The 15,459-nt window shown below is 41.7% G+C and overlaps 1 protein-coding gene across 2 annotated transcripts in view; it reads left to right on the forward strand.

Annotated features, from left to right (window-relative positions):
• AK5 (adenylate kinase 5) overlaps positions 1-15,459 on the forward strand; it is a 226,057-nt gene that overhangs the window by 160,879 nt on the left and 49,719 nt on the right. For both annotated transcript variants that reach the window (XM_081817032.1, XM_081817033.1), the window contains exons 9-10: positions 4,853-4,895; positions 10,146-10,190. In XM_081817032.1, the coding sequence (XP_081673158.1) occupies positions 4,853-4,895; positions 10,146-10,190 (88 nt within the window). The remainder of the gene's footprint in view (positions 1-4,852; positions 4,896-10,145; positions 10,191-15,459) is intronic.

Raw genomic sequence — 15,459 nt, forward strand, 5'->3', positions numbered from 1 at the left:
AAGATTTTATTTATTTATTTGAGAGAGAGCTCCCGTGCATGAATGGGGGTGGGAGTGGAGAGAAAAGCAGACTCCCCACTGAGCAGGGATCCCAACGCAGGGCTCTATCCCAGGACCTGAAGACCATGATCCAAGCTGAAGTCAGATGCATAACTGACTGAGCCACCCAGGTGCCCCCACCCCCAGAAGGATTTTTAAACATCAACACTATCTACCTAAGGAGGGGCGGTAGGAATATCTGATGACATGACCTCACCTCCGAGACCAGTGAGAGGATACTGAGAAGGAAACACAGGTTGGTATCAGGGCCCTGAGGGCAGCAGTGGAGGCCCAGGCACACCCCATCCAGCGGCACACAGAACTCCAGTTACGTCATTCCTCACGCACAGGGTCGCAGCGAGGGTCCAGTGAGATTCTATCGGCAGAAGCGCTTCCAGAGCTGGAAGGCACTTGGCATTATGACCTGATCTGCTTGTGACAATGCCACACAGAACTGGTCCTGCAATCAGGAGCACACACTGTGCTGCGGTCAGAACAGGCTGCAGGGTGTCCTTTCTTAGGATTGGTGAACCCATCTGGGAGGCGATGTTGCTCTATTTTGATCTCTCCCCCCTCCCCATTTCAATAATTCAAGGAATTGGGAGTGACAGACATCCATAGCACAAGGTGGTGATGATAGGAGCTCTGACCCGAAAGGAAAACATATACACACCCCAGCTAGCTGCTCTTCCTACTGGTCATACCAGAATCTAGCCTTGCAAAGGCAGTTCCTTGCCTGCACATCCACACAGGGAAACAAAGTTGAAAGCCCGTTGCTTTTGCTCTCCTTATGGCTCTGGCTTGACTGGAGGATGAGAGATCTAGACCACAACAAATCCATAGTCCAAACCCAGTTTCCCATAAAACCACAAATCCTGTCTTGAGGTTCTAGCCATGTCACTTCAACAGGATTCTTGATTTCTCCTCCTCAGTTACCAACGTACTCTCATAAATATAGCCCAAGAAGATGTGGTTCCCTGAACTTGGTTTTGTGTGTTAGTGGTTTGTCTGCAGCTTTTCCTATCTTCCCCAGCATTAATCACCTCATTGCAAGGCTGTCTTGGCTCCATATGTGTGACTCATAATTGACGCTTACATAAAATCTGGGCCAATATTAGTACTATTTCTGTCCGTTTGTTCCGATTTGGTATTCCACGTTATGCCCCCAAAACTTAGTTTAATACTGTAGAGAGTCACCTCTGTCTCCTTGTACCCACAAATCCCAACCTCACAGTTCAGACTTAACAGGCAACAGAAGGCTGACTAGATGGAGGACTACACAGTGAAAGGCTGTATGTAACACAAGGAAGCACCCACGGGCCCTCAGGGGGGAGCTCGGGAGTTCATGGGCTGCGCTTTCTTTTTTTCTTTTTTTTTTTAAGATTTTATTTATTTATTTGAGAGAGAGAGAATGAGAGAGAACACATGAGAGGGGATAGGGTCAGAGGGCAAAGCAGACTCCCTGCCGAGCAGGGAGCCCGATGCGGGACTCGATCCAGGGACTCCAGGATCATGACCTGAGCTGAAGGCAGTCGCTTAACCGACTGAGCCACCCAGGTGCCCCTGGGCTGCGCTTTCTTGAGGGGCTGCGCTTTCTTGAGGGCGGCCTCCTGAAGAGGTAGCTCCAGTGTACTCGCATAGAAACACCTTAGCAGGTATTTCTCAAATAAGCTTATAGAGCATTTTGCTTCTTACAGAACTGATGTTCTGAATTAATGCCTTTCATGCAGAACACACCTCACATTTGAAAAGAAAGAGAGGAGACTTAGGGCCCCCAGGCTCTGTATGGCAATTTTTTCGCCAAAACAGAACCAGAAGAGTTGGCCTTTCATTAGTTGTTGTTGTCGTTGTGTGTGTGCCTGTGTGTGTGCATGTTTAAGATGCCAGATTAAGTGTGTTTACAAAAGATTCACATAGGAATCATGACGTTTATTGAGCCTCACTGGAAAATAACACCCTCCCATCCAACATCCCATTTACCTGGGCTTTCACGTCAGTGAATGCAGTGTGCCCCATTCCTGGCTCCACTCTGCTCCAAAAACCTATTCACTATCAATGTTTTTATGGAAATCAAGCTGGGGCTCATTTGAAGCATTTGGGCAAACAGACTAGAAGGCTATGAATAAGAGCAATGGATAAAAACAAGTCAGACTCAAGAATCCAAATAGAAGTGAGACAGGTGAGACAGGTGCATTGTTTTATGAATTCACATGAACCTTGATCAGTCTCCTAAAGCCTGACAGCCAGGTAGAAGAAAGATCTGAAGCAGTTTAGCCTGTAAGAGGGGTGTAAGTCTGATACGTCAACAATAATATTAAAAATCGAGGGAGAGGCCTCCCTAACACTACCTGGATATGTTCGATAGCTGTTTGACAAGCAATCAGCAGAGTCTGATTGAACAATTCTTTTCCGGCAGAGGCTACTGAGCCGCTTTCTATGTAGATGCATCTTAGGCAAACATATAACTGCTTCGAACGGGTCTCTGTCTCAGGTGGGCTTCCCTAGAAGCAAAACCTGAAATGAGGATTCTTTAAAAGTAAGTTATTAGGCAGTGCTCTTAGGAGAGGGAGAGAGATGCAGGATAGGGCGGGGGTAGGAGCTAAGCAAGGATGGGATCCCGGCTGGATATTAGCTTCAGCCTGATCTCAAGGGAAACTTATAGCAGAGTCATCCCAGGTTGAGGGTGGGGCCAGACTTCTGTGAGCCCTTAGCCACAGCTGAGGGATGAGTGCACCAGGCAGGTAGTAGCAGGACACTAACAGATCCGTGGTGGTCGTTAAGCTGATGGGACTAAATCTCTAGGAGCCATGCCATGTGGTAGGAGATGTGGTTCTCATCCTAACCCTGACTTCACTAAAGACATGATGCTATGGCCATGGGCCCCTCAAATGACCTCTGTAACCATCAATTTCCTCATCTGTAAAATGGGAGAAGGGATGGCAGGGTTGGATTAGACGATCTCTATAATTCCCAGCTCCGAAATGCAATTATTTGAACAACAGAAGTAGGGGTAGCCTCACTGAGGAATAATTGACATTTTTCCTATTCATGGAAGGAAGTTAATTGATGTAAATGTGTCCCTGAATGACCACTCCATTAAAAACTCTTCTCTCACCTGGAATAGCTCTGGATACACAGGCAAATCTAAGAAGACAAGCAGTAAAGTTGCCCTGAAGGCTTATGTTCTAAAAAGGGATGGCAAGGCTCTGTTTTCAAACAAGTACTCTCAGAGCAGTTAACCTCAAGGGAGCATTAATGCAACCAGGCAACCTCATTTAACTGACTCCTACATCAAAGCAAATTAGAAGCAAGAGGCTGGAGTGAAGCGTGAGCCACAGGCTGTACCTGCAAAATGGCACCACCTCTATGAAGAGCAGTTGGGCAAAATCTGTCAGTTCTAAATACATTTACTCTTTGACCACACAGCGCCTTCTCCGTGAATTTATCCTGCAGGCACATGTGTATGAAATGAACTTTACATGAGCTTATTCGCTCTGCTACTTTTTCCAAAATAATCCAAGATCAGAAACAACTCAGTGGTCCATCAATAAAGGACTAGTTTGGGGCGCCTGGGTGGCTCAGTCATTAAGTGTCTGCCTTTGGCTCAGGTCATGGTCCCAGGGTCCTGGGATCGAGCCCCACATTGGGCTCCCTGCTCAGCGGGAAGCCTGCTTCTCCCTCTCCCACTCCCCCTGCTTGTGCTCCCTCTCTTGTTGTGTCTCTCTCTGTCAAATAAATAAATCAAATCTTTTAAAAAATAAAATAATAAAATAAAGGACTAGTTAAAAAGAACAACTGTGGTAGCTTCCATACAATAGAATACTGTACAACCAAGAACATTATGGATGGACATGGAAAGTTCTCCCGGGTACATCGATAGGTGAAAAAGCAAGGGGAAGAACAATATCATTCTAGATCAGTATGTATATTACGAACATATATGCATGTGTAATATAAGTGCGCTCCTTTCTGTATGCAAAATGGAGGTAACAAGATTATATATTTATATTCAAATGTATCCTTAGGTATCTGGAAGTTGTTTTTTATGTATCTGGAAACAGATGCAAATAAAAAACTTCTAAGAGTGGTTACCTATATGGAATGAGGGAGTGGGAAAATGGGATGGATGGAGACATAAGTAGAAATTAGAATTCTTACCAAATGTTTTTATAAATTTTCATCCTACATTTTTTCCCCAGCTACCACTGGTTCTCCTGTAAGGAAAATGCAGCTGCTGCTTGATTAAAAAATAAAATAAAATAAAATAAAATAAAATAAATTTAAAAGCAGGCATCAATCAAAGCTGGTCCTTCCAATTTCCCTTATTTCATGCTTTAGTTTTCAGGATTGGCCAGTGGCTAACAGTATGACTCACAATGCTGAAAATACTTCCTATCTGGCACTCTGCAGAAAGTGTCCCACGTCCAATGTTAAACCACAGAGTTGTTTGTTAAACCACTGTGACTATACCCATCAGTGAGCTTTGGGTACTGAAGAGTGTTGTCTTCTTCAAATCAGCTTTTCTAATCACAGATAGATCATGCACCAGGAAAATGAGGTGCGATACTGTACCAAGCGGTACAAGAACAGCATGAACTCAGGTTTCGATCTGGGCTATGTCCCTCACTTCTCCGTGATCGTGGGCAACTTCTCAAACTCTCAGTTTCTTCCTCTGTAAAAGGCAGACAGTAATAGTGCCTCCTTCATAGAGTTGTTTGGAAGGTTAGGTATGTTAACGCATGTTGGCAAGAAACTTAGCACAATACCTGTTGGTACTGTCATCTAATACTTTGATCTTTTTTTTTATGTACAGGGTGATGACCAGTTAAATGTATTTGGAGAGGACACTATGGGAGGTGAGTTTCCTTTACTGATCAGACCAAACTTGTGTTTTAGTAGCTTTGAGCATGTCTTCTTTATTAAACACCAACCGAGAGACAATAAACTACGAACAGCATGCACTTTTCCCTTAGCCAGGCTCCACGATTCAGATTGGAACTCTTGGGATCTTTCCCCTCTTGGTCCATGCAAAGAACCAAAGGGACACCTTACTTAGAGATGCATTTCCCGACTACCCAGAGAACATGACCCTCGACATGCTCAGTGAAAATAGAATGTTCTGGTAAAAATACGTCTGGGAAACACTGAACATTCAATCCCCTTTGGAAGAGGTACACATAACAGCATAGCAAGACTCCCACAAGTCTTGCAATAAAGACAGCTGGCTAACTTTAATTTAACATTCTTCAGATTTATTGGAATTCAAAAGTCTTTTTCCTGCGTAGTAGTTACTAATCTGCAGTGTGCTGTTGGGATGCAACCTAAGAAACACCCAAATTATCCTGCTTTATAACTGTTGTCATGTCAAAAGTCTTGCAACAACTAAAAAATCCAGGGTTAACTGGCTACAAATGGAACTGAAAGTAGATAAAACTATGTGAATTTGAGATTGTCCAAAAGAGATAAGGTTCCTGATTGCCCTTAGGTAAAGTACCTTCTAACATTTCCACCCGGTAATAAATGTTGCTGTAATTTTGGTTCATGAAAATATGTTTGTATTGACTGTGAGCACATACAAGTAAGTGATCTGGCTTTCCAAATAACCCCAGCTCTAATTCTACACTGATCCATGAGCATGAGGTGGTAGATAAAGTGCCATTTGATGATAATGGCTATAGCAGTATTGAAAATCTCAGTTACCAAATGACATCATGGTGATTCATGAGGAAAGGCGCATACACATGAGCCAAGTGCAAATAATCAACCTAGTCCCAACTGGGTAGGGACTGATTGTTTAATAAAGTTTCCCTTTTTCCTGGTTATAAGATTACATGCATTCATTGTGGAAATTTTTTTAAGGTAGAAAATAAGAGCCATCTAAAATCTTATGACCTCTAAATAATCATGGTTAACATTCTAGTATCTTTTATTCCAGTGTGTTTGCTATATACTTTTTACATAGTGGAGAATACATGTGTATATACAAATGTTATTCTTTTTGTGTATATCATAACATAAGCATATTCTCATGTCATTACAAACTCTATAACATTAACTCGTGATGACTACACTGTATAAATGTTTCATCATAGGTACAACTATACCTAATAATAACCACAGACACTTTCCTAGATTGCAAATAAATTAAAAGTTGCTCCGCTTCATATAGAATTGCTGAATCACTATATTGTACACCTGAAACTGATATAACCCTGTACGTTAACTATATGGGATTTTTTTTTTTTTTTTAAATCATTGCTCAGCTTCAAAAAAGGAAGCTGGAAGTCTAGAGGACATGAGATGACCATCTGGTCCACGAGTTAAAAACACCAATGTATGTGCCTTTAATAGAAAGCTCCAGATAACATAGGATTTTTCCAGTCACTGTAGGTTATTCTGTAAAGAGACTGCAGCATCTCTTTGATTAGAAAGAATAAAAAAATTTCATCCCTCAGTCTGAAAACCAAATGTTTCCAAAAACCCCAAATTCACATCTTTCCTCTGATTTTAGCTTCCCTGTTCCCTTCCCTCTTGTTCCCAACCCAATTCTTCTTGTCCCATTCTCTCTCTGGAATTGGGTCTTTCCTTCAGCTAATAGTGGATTCCAGCAAAAAGGTGGCATTGTTTATATAAATGAAGCATCCCAGTTCTACTGAAAAGCAAATTTGATAACTGTCAGAGGAGCAATCTAGCTTTCAAAAGTACTTATCATCTACATCAAATGTGAAGTGAAAGTCAGAGTCCTGTCAGTTCATTTTAAGTGTAAAGACTGCAGTTTTGTCACCAAGATGGGAAATAAAAACCGTGTACTCTCTCCGGGTAATTGCTTTCCCTCTGTCATTTTAGTCAACTCACACCCATAGGATGAGCAAAAGCAGCAGCTTCCAGAGCCAGGAGAAGAGTCCAGAGCTCCACCTAGACTGAGAACTCAGGGCTGGCTCCACCCAGGCAGGCCCCTCCCTCCTGGGTCTCCCCACTGAGGGCCTTCTCCAGGAACTTCCATAGCCCAGGGTCTGAAATGCACAGCTCAGGGGACCGGCGTTCCAACAAAAGCACCAAATATGTTTGAACTTCAGAATCTTTACTTTAAAACTTCATGCATATTTTCCATGAAGTGAAAAATCACGATATCCTACATCCTAATATATTACTGTCTATTCAGCGTATATTGTAGTTTGAAAAGCACCTCCCTTAGCATAAGGGTTAACAAGAATCGTAAAGTCTTCAAAATTATCTTCAGTTACTCCATCTGCAATCACATATGTCCAGCTGAGGGAAGCATCTAGTCTCAGATCTATTTTGTTTGTCCAGCATGGTGCTCTAAAAATTTGACTTTAGATGTTAGAGCTTGTTAGCTATAGTTCACAACACTCCATGCCCACCCACCTCACTGGTTTAGAATCTTTGCCTGGCCTTTGCCTAAGCGCATCCAAGAAACTCTTCTCAAGTTCTTTGTGGAATCAGCCTGCTGCCCCCACCCCCACCCCTGCAGGTATTAAACTAAGCTGCTCAGACAGGAGCCAGTCCCAGGATTGACCTAACATGGTGACATCTTCTGAGCCTCCTAGAGCCCGCTTCTTCAGCTTTTCACCATCATTTGTTCAGGATGGCCTCTCCGTTGGAGCAATAACCCCCTTAGTGGTTTGTGCAGATTCCCCCTATGAACTTCAGAGCATCCTGAACTAACCTCCTTCTTCTGTGCTGTTGGTCTGCCCCCAAACTCTGTGACCCTCTCCTGGGACAGCTGAGTAGGCAGTCCAGTCTCCATAACGAAAGCCCCATGGCCTTAAAGCCAGGGGGAGTTTTTGTTTCTGCTCTTCTCTGAAACATTCTTGGGTAGGACAGCTGTTTCTTCTGTCCTCTCAGGTCCTCACTCTAAACTTTTTTTTTTTTTTTTTTAGTTTGAGGATCCCCTGCTTCCAGGCTCAAATGGTAACCACTGGCTCTTTCACAAAGCCATTCCCAATTCAAGTCTGGGGCTGTGGTCATCTCTTCAAGTAACCTCACCCTTACCCAAGGTCTCTTAGAATTTTGGTTTACTTTAGATATCTTAAACATGCAGGGCTCCTGGGTGACTCAGTCAGTTAAATGTCTGACTCTTGATTTGGCCCAGGTCATGATCTCAGTTCAGGGTCGTGAGATGGAGCCCGGTGTTGGGCTCTGCAATGGGGGTGGAGCCTGCTTAAGATTCTCTCTCTCCCTCTGCCCCTCCTCCTTCTCTAAAAAAAAAAAAATATCTTAAACATGCAAAAATAATTGCATCATAATTTTAGCCAAGAGACAAATGGGACCGTTTCCTCCTGTGGTCCATTCATTTACAGGAACCACAGAATCATAGGTATTTGAAATGAGAGAGACATTAAAGATCACTACTTTACTTACAACACCTTTACTTTACAGATGGAGAAACCGAAGTACAAGGAGAGGAAGTCACTAGCCTAGGTCTAGTCAGTTGAGCACAGGAGAAAAAGTATAGCTATTGTCTACCCATCCTTCATGGCCACCTACTACACCACATGACAACTGGAAATCTTTTAGGGCTCCACAAACTCTGGAGGGTTTTGCACTTTGCCAAAAATTTCTAATCATTCCCTGCTTTGAAGTAATAGTCCCCCTCTTACAACTGTTGCTGGGAATGCAAACTGGAGCAGCCACTCTGGAACAGTATGGAGGTTCCTCAAAAAGTGAAAAATAGAGCTATATACTATGATCCAGCAATTGCACTGCTAGGTATTTACCCAAAGGATACAAAAATATGTATTCAAAGGGGTACATGCACCCTGATGTTTATAGCAGCATTATCAACAATAGCCAAATTATGGAAAGAATCCAAATGTCCAGCAACTGATGAATGAATAGAGAAGATAGATAGATAGATGATAGACAGATATAATAGAATATTACTCAGCCATAAAAAAGAATGAAATCTTGCCATTTGCAACGACATGGATGGAGCTAGAGAGTATAATGTTAAGTGAAATATTATTTCACTCATATGTGGAATTTAAAAAACAAAACAAACGTAAGGGGGATAAAAAAGAGAGGCAAACCAAGAAACAGACTCTTAACTATAGAGAACCAAACTGATGGATACTGGAGGGGAGGTGGGTGGGGGATGGGTGAAGTGGGTGATGGGGATTAAGGAGTGCACTTGTAATGAGCACTGGGTGTTGTATGAAAGTGATGAATCACTAATTTCTACACCCAAAACTAATATTACACCATATGTTATCTAACTGGAATTTAAATAAAAACTTGAAAAATAAGTATATAAAGTAGTGGTTCCCAAAATTCAGTCCTCACTCTCACCATCTTTGTGATTTTTGCTTCATCTCTATACGTATATGACCTATACTAGATATTATTTACCTAATATTTTTCTCTAAGTTGGCTCACTTATTATTTAAATACATTTATTTTAGAAGGAACTTTTATATCACGACCTTAAATGGAAAATAGTATTATTGTCTATAAATAGGAACTGTATTTAAAATATTGTCTTCCAGACTCCCTATTTGTTCTTTAACTCCTCTTTATTAAAAGAGATCAGCAGGGGCGCCTGGGTGGCTCAGTTGGTTAAGCGACTGCCTTCGGCTCAGGTCATGATCCTGGAGTCCCTGGATCGAGTCCCGCATGGGGCTCCCTGCTCAGCAGGGAGTCTGCTTCTCCCTCTGACCCTCCTCCCTCTCATGCTCTCTGTCTCTCATTCTCTCTGTCTCAAATAAATAAATAAAATCTTTAAAAAAAAAAAGAGATCAGCAAATGTTAAGGAAAAAATGTAAAATAACACAAAACTGAGATACTTAGAAACGTTTTTAAATAATTTTTAAAATAATCTTTCTTTGTAATTCATGCTATTTAATGGCTTATCAGTTTTGCCACCTAAAATTGATAGTTTGTGTTAAAATGAAATAGGTTACCTGGGTCTGGGAATAAGGCTGAAATGGTCATCGGTGCCTATTAACTATGACCTATTAACACATTTACTCAGCTTGGGCTTCTTACCAAATAAAACTACAAGATTTTGGTTTTTACACAACATGAGTAATACCAGGGTTTCAAAACAGTTTTTCTTGCCAGTAACTTAAATTATTCTTACTTTAAAGGTTTCATGGAAGATTTGAGAAAGCATAAAATTATTTTCATGATTGGTGAGTAACCACCCTCAAGTTTTCTAATGCAACTGCTAATAATAAACAACTTGGTAGAGAAAAAAGACTGCTCATTTCTCACTCTGCTTTGAAGTCTTGCCCCTTTTTTGGTTAGGATAATACCCCCGAGGCTTCTGGATTGTTGCTTTCGTTTATGCAGTTTCATATTGTTTTTGGCTTTGTATCTTTACAGCATAGACAAAGTAGGACTCTAAGGAATGTCAGACTCCTGAGTTTAGCTCTACAATAATAAAATACATTATAATCCCATGGGTATGAAGATGTCATACATCAAAATCTAACACACACATTTTCTGTTTGAACAATGAGCCACACTGCTCCCTAAACCTCACTGCTAAATACATCAGCAACCACATATTCCAATATACTTCCATAACCATACCCTGCATTCCTTTTAGCTAATGGTAAAAACGATGTCACTTATTTTATGCCTCATACTATGAAAGTTGCTGGTAAATTAAGTGTGGGATAAAATTCGCTTGGGGTTCACCAGCATTTTCTAAGCACCTACTGTGTTCCAGGTCATCTCATTTAATCCTTCCACAATCCTGTCGGTTGGTGGTCTATCTTTATGACATATCTATTACACAGATAAAGAAACTGAGACTCAGGAAGGTAAAGGAACTGGCCCGAGGTCACATAGCTAACGAGTGTGAGAGCCAGATGTCCAGTTTTCCCCATGGAAATCAATGGGCCTATTTGAGCAACAGTTATAATTGCACAGAAAAGCACAAAATGTTGTCAGAGCACCTCCCAAACTTGGTACTTTTCCCTCTAATGATTCAAGTCTGTAGAAAAATTAATACACCTACCTTTGCATTTTTCAAAAAAATGTCTATTCATATTCAGAAATAATGAAAAGGTCCACACCTCCTCAATGAGTGGGAAAAAGAATGGTTACCAGCACCCAAGAAATATAATCGGGTAAACTTAGAATCTTGCACCTTAAAGTCGGGATGTTGCCTTGGAAATCTCTCACTAAATCTCCCTCCTTGTCAGATGAGGAAAATGAGTCCCGGAGAATTTAAGAGGTTTGATCAAGGTCGTTCAACCAGCTGGTGGCAGAAGGGACACCAGGGCTGCAGGTCCCCATCCCAGGCCTCTCCCCACTGCACCACTCAGTTGTGTGGGTTGTGTCCCTGGACTGTCTCCCACATTCAGTCACCCACCCAATACTTACTGAGTATTGGACCCATGTGGGCAGTGAGCAGGGATCACGAGCTTCCGTCCTAGACGGAAAGAAGAACTCATCAAATTACTATCACACACTTAGGAAGGAAACAAAGAGCTGAAACAAAACAACCTGGGTTGAGTGTCTGGGGTAGACGTGGGTGATCAGAGTGATCAGGCAAGGGTTCTCGACAGACGTGATGTTTAGGCAGGGAACAAAAGGAGGAGGTGGAGCAACCGGAGGATTAACAGAGGTGAGAGGAGGAAGAATTCCAGCCAAACAGAACGGCCTGTTTTGAATAGTGAGAATTCTGGAGCCCCAATCTGAATTCTATCTCTGACCTGCTTGCCTCTCTCATTGACCTGAGCCATGGGAACTGGATGAACTCTTGCCACACTTTTTACATTCTTTTCAGAAAGTAAAAGTACATTATTTCTACTCCTTAACTGAAGAGAAACTCATCATCGAAATAGCAAAGAAAATTCCCCTTTCCACATAAACTTTAATCACTCTTCTCGGCATCAAGGCCATGCACAATGAATTATACGTTCTGTTCAGCTTTTATCTTAGGGGCCAAATTAGGAAAAGGAGAGGCTCTTTAAACCTGATGTTCAGTAAACAAAGAATGAGCCTTTATTATCACATGGAAATCTGTGGTTTTAATAATGTGGTCCAAAAAAAAGCTTCTAAAAATACTACAGCATGTTTTGTGTTTATTATTTTCCCTAGCAATAATTTTACTTCAGATTTACCCGGTTTAGCACTCACAATTAAATTTTGAAATGTATTTTCAAGTATCACTTCTATCTGTCTACGTATAACTAAAGATCTTGGCTCACCTGTTACCAAGACCTGTGCCCTTCACAAAGTCAAATCGCACAATATAAAATCTTTGGCATCAGACAAAGCTTGAGACCCCCAAGGGTCCACAGACTATATTCCAAGAACTGTTGCTCTGAATAAAGGTTTTTCTTATGTTAACCAAACTCTCCTGTATTTTAATTTATTGGCCAGTTACTATTCTAGTAAAGATTTCCGCCTACTGTTTGGGCAGTAGAAGGTACAAAACCACTGTGATATGAGGAAAAATGATTGTTCTTCTTTTAGGGTATTTACTGGACTCTGCTTGAAAATTAACGCCTTAGTTGTAAATACTTCCTTGACAGATGGCGGAGTGGTATTTTGGAGCTGTATTATTGCAGGTCAGTTTGAAGCTCGTAAAAATACTCAGGATGTCATAGACACACCCATGGCAGTTTTGATGAGCCCTAATAAACAAGAATCCATCGATTTCAGTGAAACAAGTGTGGTGTTGCCTATACGAGAAGATGGTTGAACTTTTAACTTTTCGAATTATGGTCTTGACATCTACACAAGACACGTGGGGTTGTGGCATTAGCCAGAAACTAGGTTGCCATCCTCGCTGTTAGCTTGAAAATAAAAATCAATATTCCTAAAGCACCGTCCCCCTACTTTAAAGTATCCTCGTTCCCTTTTGTCTGCAGAAAGGTGCAAACTCCTTAGACTGACCTTCAAAGCATTCTCCCCACTGGCCTCCACATGCCTTCCCATTTCCCACTCCAACCCTGCCGTGAGTCTGTGTTTCCAACCCCCCCGCCCCGCATTATCATTATCTCTTCAACGTCCCTCGCTTTTGCCAGTCCTGTCACTTGAAATGTCTTCTCCCCTAGCTAATGATGCGCCAAGGTCAGGTTTAAGTTCTAGCTTCCTGTGACGTCTTCTCTAACGGCCAGCCTTCTTCCTGTGTGCTCCTCCATTGCTTGTGTCTGCATCGCTCATTTAGAGACCCCATAATGACTTAGAAAAACAAATATTTATTGGGATGATTCTTTAGGAGGCAGTGTGGTCAGTTTCCATAACAACCAAAATAGCAGTTGGAGTTCTTGGACTGGAACTGACAGGCAGGTTGCTGCTGCGTGTAGCTGTTCCCGGCAGGATAGTTCTCAGGTTAATTATGAGCCTAATCAGATGCTCCTGACTCCATTGTAGCTGCTCTCCTCTCCCTGAGAACAGCAACGCCAGCTTACCCCACTCCCCAAAGCCAGGGCAATTTCTTGCTCATTTGCAAAACAGTTTGAAGTCACGGTTAATAGCACTGACCACCGTCTGAGTGGAAGACATGTTCGGGGAAAGTGCACTGTCTGGCCGGAAAGGAAAAGCGGCAAGGGTCGATCTAGTTAGCCGTTTGAATGTGGTGTGAATGTTACCTCTTTGTTCATGAAGAAGGCAGTTCAGTCACTGTTTCTAGAGAAATACTTTACACAGGACAGATAAGGGATCTCACAGGATCAGACCAGCGATCAAAAGGATTGGGAAAGATTCTCTGGACTTCGGTAGTTCACACACAAGACATAAGAACTGGGCTGATGTACAAGACCGGGGCTCAGTCATGGCTGAAAATGGAAAACTATTTGGATAGTGTAAAAATGTCCTTTAAAGAGCCTCATTATGTCCCACTAACAGGCTCCTACAGTTTTCACAACCTTTTCTGGTACATTTCTTTCCTTTCTCTCTCTCTCTCTCTTTTTTTTTTTTAATCTCTTGATCGTTATCTTGCTATTATCCAATCTATTTTGGCTTCTTTTTCCCTTCTGTGCTTTTCATAGCCTGCCTGTGCCCAAAGTGTGACATAACCTGAATTCCCATTAATTCCTATCCAAAGCTTTGGTAGAAGTGCTTCAATTTGGAAAATCATATGACTTTACAGATGAGGTGTCATGCTAATGGCATTATGGTCAAGACATCATTCTGTGAATATAACTTTCAGGATGTCAGGGACACAGCTGGCTTTGTGTACCTTAGCATTAGTACTGATAAACTGCTTTTAAGTAGTAAGCTTTGGGAAGCACTTTTACAATATTTTGTGTTATTCTGTGTATTTTTAACCCAGTGCAAACTGGTCCTATTTATTTCCTTAGGGAAAACTGTAGAAATGAGAATTTTTGCTTAAAGCTCAATATTTTTTTAAAGATTTTATTTATTTATTTGAGAGAGAAAGAGAGAGCACAAGCAGGGGGAGCAGCAGGCAGAGGGAGCGGGAGAAGCAGACTCCCCGATGAGCAAGGAGCCTGATGAAGGGCTCAATCCCAGGACCCTGGGATCATGACCTGAGGCCAAGGCAGACACTTAACTGACTGAGCCACCCAGGCACCCCTAAAACTCAATATTTTAATGCCTTCCATCATTTCACTATAGCCCTGATGTCATTTCATTGTTGCCTTGTTATCAAAGAACTATGAATTAATTTAATCTTTAGAGAATATTACTTGGGGCCCAGATTAAACATTCTTCATGACATTGATGCACATATGTGGCTAAATAAAAAATGAAAAACAAAACTGATTGTTTTAACTTGAGGTAGCTGTATTAGAAGCCAACATTCATTGAGCACTAACACACACTAGACACTATAAATAATGTTATCTTATTTAATGCTTGTATCCACCCTATGGGGTAAGTACTATCCCCATCCTGACTTTTCAGGTAAGATGTTAGAGAGTTAAATAATTTGCTAAAAAGTGATGGATCTGGGGCTTGAAAGCTTGGATTTTATCATTGGCAACAAATGCTGCTAGTTTATTGTCCTTGAAGTACGGGCTTACTTGGATGCAGCTGTCTTGATTCACACTGTGGTTTTATAACAATTGCTCCTGTACTATTTATTAGTGAAAGGCAATAGCCTCTAAGTGTTCTAATGAAAATAGGAGACTGCCCCAAAAATACAAAAACACGGGGCACCTGGGTGGCACAGTGGGTTGAGCATCCCAGCTCAGGTCATGATCTTGGGCTCATGAGCTCGAGCCCTGCATTGGGCTCTATGCTCAGCAGAGAGCCTGCTTGAGATTCTCTCTCTCCCTCTGCCACTGCCCCTCCCCCCGCTCTCTCTCTCCCTCTCAAATAAATAAATCTTTTTTAAAAAATACAAAAACACTAATTCAAAGGGATACATGCACCCCTGTTTATTGCAGCATTATGTACAATAGCCAAATTATGGAAGCAGCCGAAGTGTCCATCGATAGATGAATGGATAAAGATGTGGTACATATATACACACAT

This window comes from Leptonychotes weddellii, chromosome 4, assembly GCF_054177405.1.
Source record: "Leptonychotes weddellii isolate Sample4059 chromosome 4, ASM5417740v2, whole genome shotgun sequence".
NCBI lineage: Eukaryota > Metazoa > Chordata > Mammalia > Carnivora > Phocidae > Leptonychotes > Leptonychotes weddellii.